This window comes from Copidosoma floridanum, unplaced genomic scaffold, assembly GCF_036245765.1.
Source record: "Copidosoma floridanum isolate Cflo_tuat_1 unplaced genomic scaffold, Cflo_Japanese_pri ptg000017l, whole genome shotgun sequence".
In the NCBI taxonomy this organism is placed as follows: Eukaryota; Metazoa; Arthropoda; class Insecta; order Hymenoptera; family Encyrtidae; genus Copidosoma; species Copidosoma floridanum.
In genome coordinates, this window is record NW_028321894.1 from 4,136,885 (window position 1) to 4,151,893 (window position 15,009).

The window sequence follows — 15,009 nt, forward strand, 5'->3', positions numbered from 1 at the left end:
TGATCCACTGTCAGCATGGTTAAAAAACGTATAATGGGAAAGGCTGGACTACTCAATGAACATGTGATACAGAATAGGTTCATGACAGCAGGAAAGTACACCCCTAGCAGTAAAGAGCCCGAAAACCTATTCTGAGATAGGCCCAGATTGCAAAGGGAGAGATGCGCTTCTCGAGCAGTAAAGATCTGAGAGTGCTGGCAAGACAGATCCTTTTGTATGAAAGTTTAAGATATCTTGTGTAAGAAGCCGTATTAGTTGACCTTATGCGAGAAAAGTTTTCTTTTATAGATTTAGCATAGCATTTATCAGTATGATCTAAAACTTTATAGTTTCCTGTTATTTGATTCACTATTTCTTGTTGTCAATGAAGTGTAGTTACAGCAAACGTTTATATTAAGTAGAGATTTTTAAGGGCATTAGACAACTATTTGAATAGACATGCAGTTTTAATGTGTCATTTTCAAGTATGCATGTAACACGATTGTCATGCAATTACAAGTAAGAAAAAGACATGTTTTTTTTTGTTTTTGAAGCTTTGATGAATCAAAAGTTTCTCATTACAGCTACAAAAATGTTTTTTTTTGCTTTCACTTCTTAAATACAAAGTTATTTTATTACAGTCTTTTGAAACTATCTCTTTTTAAATGCTTATTTTGACGAAACTTTTCTTTACTTTGGATAAGGTTGGTACTTGGACAGAGGGAATAAAACTAAGATCAATCTGTGTTTTAATTGGTAGTGGTATTTACCAAGGAGTGTGTCAGGTTTACTATGAATAACAATTAAAAAGATTATTTAAAAAAATTTCTGGCTGTTCACGTCTAAGTTAGAAGTTTAAAATTGACAAAAGTTTTTGAAGACAGTCGTCTCTAAGAGTTATCAGAAGCCTTTTCTCAATGGATCGTAGGGATACCTGGTAACTAGAGGCTTTGTTACCATCTAGAATAATATTTTATTAATTATTTTTTATTGAAACTGTTATTTTTTCTTAAATTCATCGTTTTACATGTATTTCTTTTTGACAATATTGTGCACAGCTCAGACTTTAAATCTTGCGCTCAGTAGTACAACTTACCGCTTACTAGGGGGCAACTGCTAGTTTCTAGCGAACATTACAAGTCAGAAAATAGCTAAGAGTATATAGGATGAGCTGCACGACGATCAAAAGATATCACTTAAAAGATCATGAAAAAATTTGTAGTGAATGTATCTTATTCTACCTACTGTTAATAATACGAAGCAGTGGTAGTTAATCGTACAAATTCAATAAATATCACTGTACGTAAAACTCTTTTCATATTTTCATTCCTCCTTTACTCTCCGCTTGTCCTATCATTTTTTGACCTGTCTCGGATGCTCATGACCTCTTTGACTCCCAACCAGGAGTGGAGGCAATTGACCCTAGGTCAGCGCATTGACGATTCCTTCTCGCAAAGATACGTCATAATAACCTCCGTTGAGTTCCTTTCGAAGAATCCAACCTAGGACGTAGCCATCCAATTCCTGGAGGACTTCTTCGAGGCTACCTCCTCATACCCCCTGGGCCTACAAGGGGTGATCCCATTTAAAGGATTGGGACCACTTCAATCTATCAACCCAAGTGCCTTGACTTCTCAAAGGCCACTCCCCTCTACTACTTTGTCACGCCCACTAGTTCAGAACCGATAGAAAGTTCTAAACCTCTCGTACGTAGTAGAGTCCAAGTGTTACCACTACTACAAGATCCTGAGACATCTCGATATTGAGAGGATTATCGAGGCGAAGTTAAACGATCTTAGCGAGGGTAGAAAAGTACAGTGTGTTCATAGATACAAAAACTTTGTAAAAAAAAACAAAAAAAACATATCTATACCACAATCACCCTGGCTTTTAAGGTCTTACAAATGCCCGCACTATTGCCACACACCTATAGCGATCCAGACTTTGATGAGACCAGTGAACCTTCTTCTCTCACGGCTTCTGGTATGATACCAACGTAGCTATTCAGCTCAAAGGGATGTCTAGACTCCCTGGAAAGTGACTCTGACCTCTCTCAACTTCCCTTCTGAGTTCAAAGCAGCCCACCCCAACAGGTCACTCATAATAGCTTATTGTGGACAGTTTGCAGTGAAGAGATCGTCCTTGCGTATTTTGATTTGTCACGTAAGAGAATTTTATTTTTGAAGTCAATTCGTTATATACGAATTTAATGATCTCACCAAATAGATATAGACTCTTTAATTTTTCACGATTATAAGTTTGACTTGTTTAGCTCTATAAAGCTACTTATACCTCTAGCACATTATTTATTTCTATTATATGTCATTAACCTAAGGTAACCTACCACATCCTTTTTTTTTATTATATGGTATAAATCAGGGGGACTTTCTAAATCCATTTATTTTAAAAAACAAGCATATATTTTAAAGATATGTACGTAAAAGTTTTCTGTTTTGTATGTGGAGTAAATAAAGAAAAATGCGTTCAAATGTTAATGAAAAGCGTTGTCATCTTGGAAAGATGTTGATTTGTTTTGAGAAACACGTTTCGTTTGTGAGTTACTACGAAAACTGAGAGTAATATTTGCTTGGTAACAATAAATTTGATATTTATTTGACAATTCGATAATGATTTTTTTCTTTACTAGCTGTCGTCAGGACCATCATTACTTTTTACGTTCAAAATACTATCATTCATACAACCACTAAAATAGTATTAGATACACATTAATAAGGAGTAGAAGTATTTATAAGCTATTGTTTTTCATCCATTAAATAAGGTTGTATATAATATTGACAACATAATTCTTTTTAAACACCAACAAAAATCTTTACCAGAACAGAATCTCGCAAAAATACTTTGAATCAACACGAATCATAAGGTTTCTTAACTTCTATAAAAGCTGCAGCTAAGATTACTTTCTAAGCTTTAAAGATCTTATTCCTTGGTCTATATAACTTTTTCTCACTCCTAACTGGTAGATAATGGAATATAGGTACGAAGTGAAGATCACTAATACATGGTATACAATATCTCAATGCCAAAATGTTGGGAAAAACTAAGAGTTTAATTAAAAACACTTTTGTAGATTATTTTCTCTTGAGACTAGATTTTTCGATGATTGATTAAAGTAAGCCAAAATTTTTTGAATAAAAAGTTGTAAAACTGCGTAAAATGAACCTCCTAATAAAAGTAATAAGTAATGCAAGTATAAAGTTATTGTCCAATATTAAACTTCGTAAAGTAATAAAATTGAAGTGTTTTGTGAACTTGAAACAACAAATTCTGAAACATGAAGGGAACATTAATTCTAATAAAAGTAATAAGTGATGAAAGTTTAAGGTTATTGTCCAATATCAAACTTCGTAAAGTAATAAAATTAAAAAGTGTCTTGTAAACTTAAAACAATGAATTCTGAAACATGAAGGGAACATTAATTTTAACATCATTACGAATAACTCTTTAATACTCACTTTGTATACTTCCGTGTTAGGCAAAGTTTTTCAACTTATCATTTATTTATTTATTAATTTATTATAAGTATAGCTCACACTAGCTTGAAACATTTTATATTTAATCGCAACTTTAAATTTGCACTACTTCTTAATTTTATAAAAAAATAGTTTGTAACGGGACTCAAATGTACAACATTATAAAACAAAAAGTCTTGTGCACTAGCATTCTCTATACGTAAATGTTAGAATAAACTTACAATCTATTGACAATCTGTTTCTCAAGAAGTAATGCATGACACTTCTTTTGACTAGTAGTAAGCCTATATTATTTCTAGATATTAATGTTATTAATTGATGGGTAAGTATTATGTCAAATTATTATACATTGACCTCTTTCCATCCAAATTGCGCTATGTAAACGTCGCGCTTATTTTGAGAATGAAACTCGCTGGAGTGCGAAAAAACTTTGTCAATTAAAAATTACAAAGCAGTGAAAAAAGTTATCCGCTTCGGCCAGGAGTCGAACCTGGGCCTCCCTCTTGCCAGGAAGGTGCGTTAACTAACTTCGCCACCGAAGCCTCGGCAGACACGAGTTTCACTCTAAAAACAAGCGCGACGTTTACATAGCGCAATTTGGATGGAAAGAGGTCATTGTATAATAATTCGACATAATACTTACCCATTAATTAATAACATCAATATCTATGATATCAGCGTTCGACCTAAAGATACGCATAAGCAGAGCAATAGAGAGAGGTGTCCGCCGATGCTTCGGTGGTGAAGTTGGTTAACGCACCTTTCCGGCAAAAAGAAGGCCCAGGTTTGACTCCTGGCCAAAGCGGATATTTTTTTTCACTGCTTTGTAATTTTTAATTGACAATGTTTTTTGGCACTCCAGCAAGTCTCACTCTAAAAATAAGCGTGACGTTTACATAGCGCAATTTGGATGGAAATAGGTGAATGTATAATAATTTGACTGTATTATTTCTGTTAAGAAGGCCATTACCCGGGCGATAACTCCCAGACAAACATTAAATAGAATACTACTGCTCGGAACGACGCTCCCATGGTGGAACATTACAGTCAACAAGTTTTAGCAAAATACTACACGAATAAATCTGCGAGAGCATCTACGTAATGCTAAGAAAGTAGACGTACTTAGCTCATTGAATAAACAATATTTTAAAAAATTCACACTCAAGGTTCGTCACAATAGAGATTTAAGCTGTTCCAAAACTGATAAGACTAAACTAGACACTGAGTTTTCTCGAGTCAAGGAATTAAATGTTAACATTGCTTTAGATCGCCTTTAACTAATCGTTTTATTTATTATAATTTTTGTTTATGTAATTTATACTTAGATATATGTAAGAGTTACACAATAAAATATTTAAAATATTTCGTTAGAACACTTGATGCACATTCAAGTATGATTATTTATGAACCTGCATTTAATTCATTGACCTGCATTTAATATAGTTAAACGATGACGTTAAGTAGTAAACATTGTATAATCAATATTTATTTTCATGCATGATAAGGAAAAATAAATCATTTAGTTTAAGGGTAAGAAAAGTATTACTGTGTATGAATTAATTGTTTTGGTTTTTTTAAATTCTTAGATAGAAAGTAATACAACATTCTAACAAAAAATTTTATTCATCATGATTGCTTTAATTTTCAATACTTTAAAGTGCCTTTTTTCAGAAATTCTTAAACAAACTTTCTTCTTAGCAGTTTTTATAAATATTTCAATGATTCTTTAAGGATACTTGTTTTAACATTTAACCGATAATTACATGGAATAACGTATACATTAAATATTGAATATTTTTTCTTGTAATGTTTTAAAAATGCTGACGTCAAAATTGTAAACCATAATCATTTCTTTTAATTTTAGATATTTAGAAGCTGACAAACCTCAGTAGAAAAAAAAAAGTTACACATTTATTTATAATCGAAACTTGTAACAAGAATCTGAGATGACAACTGTAATTATAACAGATATTTGGCATACAAAATTTCTTTATCGCATTTTTAATGAATGGTAATGTCTAAGAGACCATACATTTTATGAATTCTTTGAATAAAAGTACCTAAACTAAAAATAATAACATAAAACTTGTACATTATTGACCAAATAACGTGCATGATAGTATTTTTTTACAAGCAATTGACAAATTTAACTATTAATATACTCGTAGAATTAGCATCGAATTCATTTGTTTTGTATAGGAAATAAGAAAAATAATATACAAGAAGAAGACATTGTATGCATTTAAGATAATAGGTCAAGTAGCTGATAACATAATGAGGATAGAAATTTAACGTTAGAGATTTCTTTTAAAGTACTACAAGAAAGAATCTTTTGCCGAATACATATTATAAGTTTTGTTTTGGTTTTTAACAATATTTTTATAATGGAATTCGAGAAACCCTAAATATTTAAAACACATTAAAAATATTTAACCAATTAACAGTAGCTTCAACTGTTATGATTAAAGTGTTTAAGCATACAATAAAGTTTAAATAATCAAATTCATACTCATGTTTTAACAGCTACTGTATGTGAAATTTTGATAAAATGCTAAATCCAAAACAAGAAGAGAAGAAGTTTTTTTAAGAAGCAAACGTTCTGAATGGTTAACAAAAGCACAAACTACAAAATTGTAAAAGTAAATGGAACAGGTTAGAGACAGTTATTATTATCATACATATTACTTGTAATTGACAAAAAACACTGGAAACGAACTGTCACTTTTTTGTACCTAACATACACTATTAATCAATTGATTTTAATTTAAAACAAAATAATAGTTTTAGCAGACTTATTACGTTAAAAAATGTAACATTATTTTTTTGTAACTTATTTAATAAAATCTTACTGCAAAAAATATTGTCCATTTGTTAACAAAGGAGTTAGTTTATCAAAAGTATTTTTTTAAGTATCTAATTTTAAAAGTACACAAGTTTCTTAAAAACAGTAATTTCATCTCCAAGTCTCCGTAAGACTTGAAAAAAAAATTCTACCTTCTTACGCTAACCCTATTTACATTTACCTATTTCTTTTGAGTTCTTATTTGATTGTTTTTTTGTGTTTATTTTTTTTCACCTGCAACACTCAGTGTCGTAGAATAGGCTAAGCTAATGTGTGATGACGTTAGATGGTTATAATTTCACTTTTTTTGAACGTTTATTCATAGCATTAACTATCAGTTCTTTTATGAATCACAGGACGAACAACGTTCTAAAACAACGAAAACTAAAGTAACGTTGGCAAAAATTTAATGTTTAAAAAACGGAAGAAGAAATAGTGCACTTCCTCATTTTCTAGGTTATCAAACTGTTACTACCAATAAAGTAATTATGGAACACTAAAAACCTGTCATAATTTTAACTTCTAAGAAAACTTAGCAACTTTTTAAGGTTTTAACATAACTGTTAGTTTTAAGTAATTTAGTGATTTTAAAAAGCAAAACCGAAAAAATTATTCTGTCTTTTTTATAAAAGTACACCATGTACAAGGTTTTATCGTATTCTTAAAGCCAATACAAGACTCAAACATCAGCATAAATGAGAAATACTGTGTTGACATCGAAGCATTATGAATTTAGAAGAAGAAATGTATATGCATAATTTTATGAATGGAGGATAATTGAGTATGGTACTTAAAAACTATGAAGCTACATTCTTAGAAATATGTCTTTGTGTAAAATTTTCAGAAAACTCTGAAGTAGATAGACTATGCTGGTTTTCAAACAAATGTTACAGTTCCAGCGCTGATTTTGGCACAGCTAGCCTTTCTCCTCTAGCGTTCTTGAAATGGCTGTTGTAAAGCCGGCACCACTGATTGTAGAAAGTGAGCAACAGCAGAAGCCCCCTACTATCAGCGTTCTTTGCTTGCTCCCCCTCAATAGGTGTTTTAGTGCTGGCTGGTAACAGTTTGCTCAGCGCTAGCGTTGCTAACTTGGTGGGGAATCATGCTGCGGCTTGCTTTTTCAACTTAAGGGTGGCTCAAGCTTCTACTAGTGATCTTCGATTTCTAAAGTCTTTTTATTTCTTGAGTTGAAGATAGACTTTATTGTATGCAAGTCGACAATAGCTCAATTGACAACTGACTATGTCACTGACATAAATAAGTTAGCTTCTTTTTAACTTGTAGAAGACTTGCAGTTAAAATTTTTTAATTTTTTATCGACAAAAGTAATCGAGTTTTTTTACTAACTTATTGGTGTTATTTGTTTTTTGATTAAATATTTTTATACTTTCGTTTTCACAAATTGTCAGTAAGTTTGCGAAATGGCATGGCATGAAAAATTAAAATAAACATAATGTATAAGTTGACAATATTTATTTATAATAACTTTTTTAATAGTACATAATAAAATTTTGTGAATTATTTTTTATCAGGTCCTACACTATTTACAACATCTTTTGAAATTTTTGGTTTGTTTTTTGCACAAAAATTTCTATTTGGCCCGTCTTGTATAATTTTAAAATGTAATCGACACATTTTTTTTTTTTTTTTTTTTTTTTTTTTTTTTTAAGTGAAAATTAAATAAGATATAGTACTTAATTATTATTTTATTTCGAAGGTAACTGTAACATAAAATTGGCTTAAAATTAAACCTTATTTATATAATACCCAAATATTGTGTACAAAAGAAGTTTATCTATAGGTTTAAGAAATATAGAATATAAAAGGGGCTATATTTTGTCAAGGTTTTGATTAAAAAAAAAAAAAAAAAAAAAAACACGTGCCGAGTATGTTTTAAAACTGTGCAAGACGGACTAAATCGAATTGTTCATGCAACAACCTAATAGCAAGCATGATATTTCACATTCAAGTTGTTTGTATACACAATAATACAGATTACTGTCTTGTCTTAATGTTTTTGAAGATAAGATTTTATTTTACCCCATTTTCAGTAAGCACGCTTTGTTCAGAGTAAAAAAAAGTGGTTTATTTTGGAAACACGTTTGGATATGTATAAGACACACGGAAAAAGAGTCTTTATTTTTAAGTTTTTCCGAGAAAGGACACAGTTAAAACAAATTATGAGTTTTTCATCTTACAATTGCGCTAAAAAACAAAGCGTCTTTCTTACCATGCACACATATTTTTCCAAAACTCTTTGCAAGAGAATTAAAACAATATTTTTAATTGTTTGCGATGATGTCAATTTCATACCACTCTATTCCATGACCCTTCAAAGTACTAAAGTTATAATATCTTATCACATTATAAGGTCAATCATTGTAGTGAAAGGAAATTCCATTAACCAATGCTCAACAACGTTTTTTTACTACTTTAGCTTCTTTTGGCACACATTTTCCATAAGCGTCAGAAAAACATTAGATACTTATTTTATAATCCATGTTGATGTAGTCTCTAGACTTTTTTATAAGTGATATTTTTCAGAAAAAAGATTTTTCTTTTGTACTGAAACTATAAATCGAATTTTTAATTTTAAAAATAAAAACAAAGAACTTTTTACTAGCCTGCACTGCTACTAAAAGGCTTTTCTTTTCTCCGATCGTGCTTATACCACTTTTTACTATATAAAGAACTGAGAGACAAATGTTATACGGCTTGTATTTACGACCTCGTGTCATCCTTGCTCTCAACATCTCCCCACTTTTTTTTAAATAAAAAAACAAGATTAATAAATAAATTGTTTATTTTTATAAGACTCAAATGCTGTACAAATTTTTTTTTTTTATTTAATATCTTAGTTCTTGTCACAGTTCACAGTTTACAATATGACTTGTCATGGATTTTTGTTTGTTTATTATCTTACGTACTATGTATATATAATATTAGATACAATAATTTTAGGAGACTGATTTTTTTTTTTACAATGTGACGTACTTCACATATAATTTACATTTTTGGTCATTAGGGTACGTCTTTAGTCAAATAAATTAGTAGTAAAGCTTGTTCAGCAGGCACTCTTTTGACTGGGAACATTGTCGAGTCAATAATTTAAATGGGTTAACCTGTAGCTGTGGCGTTTGCTGCTGGTGTTGTTGTTATCACTTCTGCTATTGTTACTGCTGCTAGGAAAAAAAATCAAAACTAATAAACATAACAAACTGCATTCAATCATCCACATGTCAATGTAACTAATAATATTCTACTGAATTGTTGATCCACCCCTTTAGGTATCTCTCATGGCTTAAACATGGCTTGCTCAAAAGACTATGCTGACGGTAATGACAAACCTTGTGCTGCTAAAACAAAAGTGATCTCAGATGAGGTGTCCACGGCAGAAGCTGATATTTCTCTTCTAGTTTCGTCAAGAGCGATAGGCTCTAATCTTTCTAATAATGTCATAGACTCTGCTGCTGAAATTTAGAAAAAATTCAGAACCTCACTAAAAAATCAATTACATTTTTTAATGAACATATGAAATGTATAAAGTTATCTCTTACCTAATGGTTGATCAGCGAACTGTCTCTCCTTTTTCGATTGAGCGGTAAATGATGGCGTTGGCGAAGCTGGTGACTCCAAGGACTTCATAGACTCTGCTGCTAAATAAAAGTCATTCAGTTTAATAAAAGTAAACAAAACTTTTTTTTACACATAATGCATTGAATCATATCTCACTTAATGGTTAAACAGCCACCTGAGGCTTGATTTCAACTGAAGGTGTAAATGACGGCGTTGGTCATGCCTATGAGTCTTACAGATTCATAGACTCTCTTGCTAGAAAAGAAATTATTCAGTTTAATAAAATTAAACTATATATTTTCGTATATAATGCATCAAGTCATGTCTTACCTAATGGTAAAACCGCCAAATAAGGCTTGGTTCTGAATGAAGCTATAAATGATGGCGTTGGCGATGCCTGCGACTCCTACGGAATCGTAGACTTTGCTTCTTGAAAAAAATTATTTAGTAGAATAAAATTAAACTGTTTTTTTTAATTTACAAAATGCATGAAGTCATTTTCAATTTGGAAGCATGTCTGAGTTGGCTGATAAATTTTCAGGTGATATATTATATGCTTCCAAATTGAAATGTAAATGACCACGTTGGCAATGTTGATGACTCTAACGGTTTAAGTATAGCATGTACAAATAACTGTGCCAAAGGTAAAATATAGACTTCTTTATTAGAGGTAGGTCCTAATGCTTCTATAACCATTAAGGTATTGCAAGTGTTCTGATTACCAGGTTATGTGGAAGGAGAACTTAAATTATCTTTAAACCAAGAAATTCAAAGTACTTCATATATAACTAGTATTTATCCTGGAGATAAGTTTGGAGTGGATCTGACGATTCTACATGCTGCAGTGAAACTGATACATCCTTAAACAGTATGAAGTTTAAAGATCTCCACAAATCGTTTTTCTTAAGGAATTGAATCCTTTGTTACGTACGATATGCTAGGCATATCATACTTACTCCCCCTGGTGACCACGAAGCTACCCTATCAAGAGGGTACCGACATGAGGAGAACGAGGTAATCTAAGGCCCGGCAAGCTTCAAAATCGGGAGAACGAAGGGAATACTCGGGCAGACAGGAAGAACGAAGGGAAGACTCGCACAGACAGGGAGAGCGAAGAGAACACTCGGAGAGATCGGGCAATTAATCGGGAACACACACACGCGTCTTTGCCTTATAATTAAGTATCTTGAATAAAGGTCTTTAAGGTTCCAAGGTTTTGATCGTTCTCGCGAAGCACCTCCTTACTTTTCGGTTTACCCACGTAACACCTTACTTGTGGACTAGTACCTTTCATAAAAATTGTAATTAAACAGTTAAAATTTTTATGTCAACCAGTGTTGAGGGATAAATGAATACATTTTGAAAAAGCAATCTGTTTTGAAACGTTTTTCAACATCTATGCCTACTTACTGCAAGAATAGAGATAAACTCAAAAAGGGAAACTTATTATCATTCATGTTACAACTTTAAAAAAGCCAATGGAACAAAATTGGACTGAGTAATGCAGATGTGCACTATCTTTATCTTTAATGTTAGAATTAAAGAAAAAGTTTATGGCTCAGAGTCGAGATGCTGCAAGAGAGAGAGAGAGGGAGATAGAGATAGAGAGAGATAAGTGAGGGTGGAGCATTGAGTGAGATACACATGCGTTGTGCATATGTAACTAAAACTGTAAAATTTCACATGACTCTCAGTCAAGTCGCCAGAGTGCATGTTTTGAACCAAAGATTGTTAGAAATATGTCTTATATTTGCACGTAGGCGTAATAAAGGCATATGAATCGCTTAGCTTCTAAAAATTTAATAAGGTTCCCATCGCTTTATTTTTTAAGTTTCATATGGGTGGTTTGTTAAGTCTTCAGAATACATTCGATTTATAACAGGGTTTGAGACATCACTGCTGTTAAATATAATTGATTTTAACAGGTAGATGCATGCATCGCTTCTTTTCTAAGAAAATTTTGTGACTTCAGTCACACTCCTGAAATGAAAAATTGTCAGCTTTCCACAGTTTAAATTGAGCCGACTTTGTACCAAATGATTTTTATGTACTACTGATCTTATACAAACTTTTTCTTCCCCTTAAGTGTTACCAAAATCTGGTGGAATTTTGCGTGTAGGCACCAGTGTTATTTTTTATCCTGAAAAACTTATCATAGATGCTTGTTAATTCGTCTTATATTTACATGTAAACGTATGAGTCGTTTCACTTTTAAAAATTCTATAAGGTTCCTATAACCTTATTTTTAACCTTCACACGGTGTTCTAGTGAGCCTCCTGGATGTGCTTGAGTCTACATTGGGATTTGAAATATTACTACTTTCATATATAGTTGATGTTGCACGTAGGTACATGCATTATTTTCTCCACTAAGAAATCCTTATGACTCAGTCACATTCCTGAAATAAAAAGTTGTCAGCTTCCCACAATATTAATCTAGCCTTCTACGTACCACTTGATTTTTAGGTGCTATTAACCTTATAAAAACTTTTTACCCGTCTTTATTTTAACCCAAATATAGTTAAATTATGCACGTGGGCACCAGTGTTACTTCTTATCCTAACAAATTGATTATACTTTCAGCACTTGACAAGTAAAGTCACAAACTCTGTCGCTTTTCAAATTTTAGTTAGTGTTGAATTTTTTTTTTTTCATACATATATAAAGAGTTTACCGTAAGATTAAACTTACTTCTTTTATGTTAGAGAAAGTGAGTCAAAATTTATTAATTATGATTACTGCATTGTATCATAAAGACTCTGCTGATGATGTATAGTAGCTGCAAAGATGGATTTCAAGTAAAAGTGCCAAATCTACAGACTAACAAAGGGAAATAATAAATATGGAATACGTAGTTCTACATAAGGCTAAAATTTAAAGCAAACGTTTAGATATATCAACTTCTGGAAGATAAAAATTTTAAGCTTTAATGGCTTTGTTAAAGACTTGTATATGTACTTTTTACGATCATTTAGAAGTATAAGATCTGATGATATAAGAAGCTAAAAAATCTGAGCATTAGAAAATGATGCAGTTAAATTTGAGATTGATGAGTTAAATGTGAATGAAGAAGTTGCTGCTGCAATGAAAACGTTGAAAAATAAATCACCCACTTTTAGAATAACGTTGATTACTGGAATAATACCAACAGTAGTAACTATTAATATATTGTTAAGTTTTCTTTGTCGAAGGAATACAGCAAATGATTGTAAGGTATAAAAGTTTGAGAGTCAATTAAGTCTTAGCGTCTGAGTATAGAAAAGTTAGTAATAATCTTAAAAATATTGACATTAAATATTTCAATACCAAATTGAAAGCCACTAATCAAACAACTAATATGAGAGAGTGATATCAAACACATGTGCAACAGCGAATTTTGAAAGATATGGACAATTTTAAAGACATCAAATTAGGATGATCTTTGCTCTTAATAAGTAACTGAATTATTAATGTTAATAAATTGAGTCCTATAAGAAGGAGCTCTTTTAGTGATTTAACAAAAGACATAAAAAAGCATGCATTAATATAATGAATAATGATGTAAAGGTTTTTACATAGACCAATTTATCAGCAATGCCTCCCGTAAAACGTAACACTTATCGTGCCTCCAATTATATTTGATATTTTGATAAATATAACTTGAACGGTGTAGGATTGAGTAGATTTTGAGGACATAAAAAAAAGTAGAAAACAAAATGACAGTTGCATAATTTAATATTTTTGAAGAAAAAAAGACAAGTTTATCAGGTACTTTCTAATTATTTAACTGAAGAAAAAAAAGCATGTTAATGTTTTGCTAGTTGAAAGTTTTTATGCAAATGAGAATAAAGAAACATTCTTTAATAATAATAAGGAATATATACATACCATTATGTCTGGATGAGAAATCTTTCCTGCTTAGTACGTAATTAGTTGTCATATCATAAACATACAACACACATGTGTGACCGATGCATTTACTACTGTTGGACGATTGAGAAATTAGAAGCTCATAAAGTTGATTGTAAAGTTATCAACAAATACAAGATGAAACTTCCGAATAAGAAAAACAAAAATGATTTTATACATAAATTTGAAACCATTTTGTACAAAAATTAGATACCGTTAGTTGTGTATGTTGATTTTAAATGTTAAAAACTATTTGCAGAAATGCTGGAAACTATTGAAAACGAACGTGCTTATCAACATTCTATGATTTTTAGTATAGTACATTAAAGACAGTCTAGTTATTGTAATAGTCTAACAGTATACAATAGCTATAAGCAAAATAATAAAGATAATGAAAAAACCAGCAAAGTGGTTTAAGAAAAACTTTTTTTTATTGCATTAAAACTAGAGGAGTTATATAAAAATTCACTCGACCTGATTAATTTAACTATTGAAGAATAATTAAAATATGAATAGGCAATATTTGTTATATTTGCAATAAAATAATTGGTCCAAGCGATCAAAAAGTTCGAAATCATTGTCATCTTACAGGAAAGTAAGTACTAAAGTAAGTATGTAGTAAGTCATGAGATCCTTCTGAGATAAATTATATTATCGTCATATTTAGAGAAGCATCATATGCTAGAAACAGTATTTATGGAAGCTCCTAGATTTTTTATAAAACAGATTAAATAATAAAAGAAAGGGAGTGTTTTCCTATGAATAATGTGGCTTGGACGATTTGTATGGGCTTGCTTAACACCTCTCAAATTCTGAAATCATGTAAATATAGTATTACACATTCATTTTCGATAAGAAAATTCTAGGATCAACGACTTAACTTTTCTTGCCAATCGCTACTAAAAACTTACCAATTTAACACCTCCTCGTATGGACACTGGTCACAAAGTTGACTATATCTTCGAAAATCTTTGATTACCCCTAAAAATTCGAAACAGTTCTTGTATATTTTTTTACGAAGAATGTATGAATCTAATAAATTTTTAAAAATATAAGGTCAACGACTTAATGAAAAGTAAAATTTAGAAGAACAGTATAAAATAGTAATCTGGCTTGCCTTGCAGTTATAGTTTTTACAATCATCACGTAAGTTCTTACAATCATAATTTCACAGTACTTTTCTGGCAATTTCTTTATTTTGTACCTTGTTTTTATTGAAATAACTATATTTATT

At 31.1% G+C, this 15,009-nt stretch overlaps 1 protein-coding gene across 1 annotated transcript in view; it reads right to left on the reverse strand.

The window, feature by feature from the left end:
• The window catches only part of LOC106644845 (uncharacterized), a 2,208,360-nt gene that overhangs the window by 1,459,241 nt on the left and 734,110 nt on the right, over positions 1 to 15,009 (reverse strand). Inside the window, exons 13-14 of the mRNA XM_089592443.1 lie at positions 9,870 to 9,968; positions 9,660 to 9,782 (exon numbers count right to left, since the gene is read on the reverse strand). Coding sequence (XP_089448569.1) covers positions 9,660 to 9,782; positions 9,870 to 9,968 — 222 coding nt within the window. The remainder of the gene's footprint in view (positions 1 to 9,659; positions 9,783 to 9,869; positions 9,969 to 15,009) is intronic.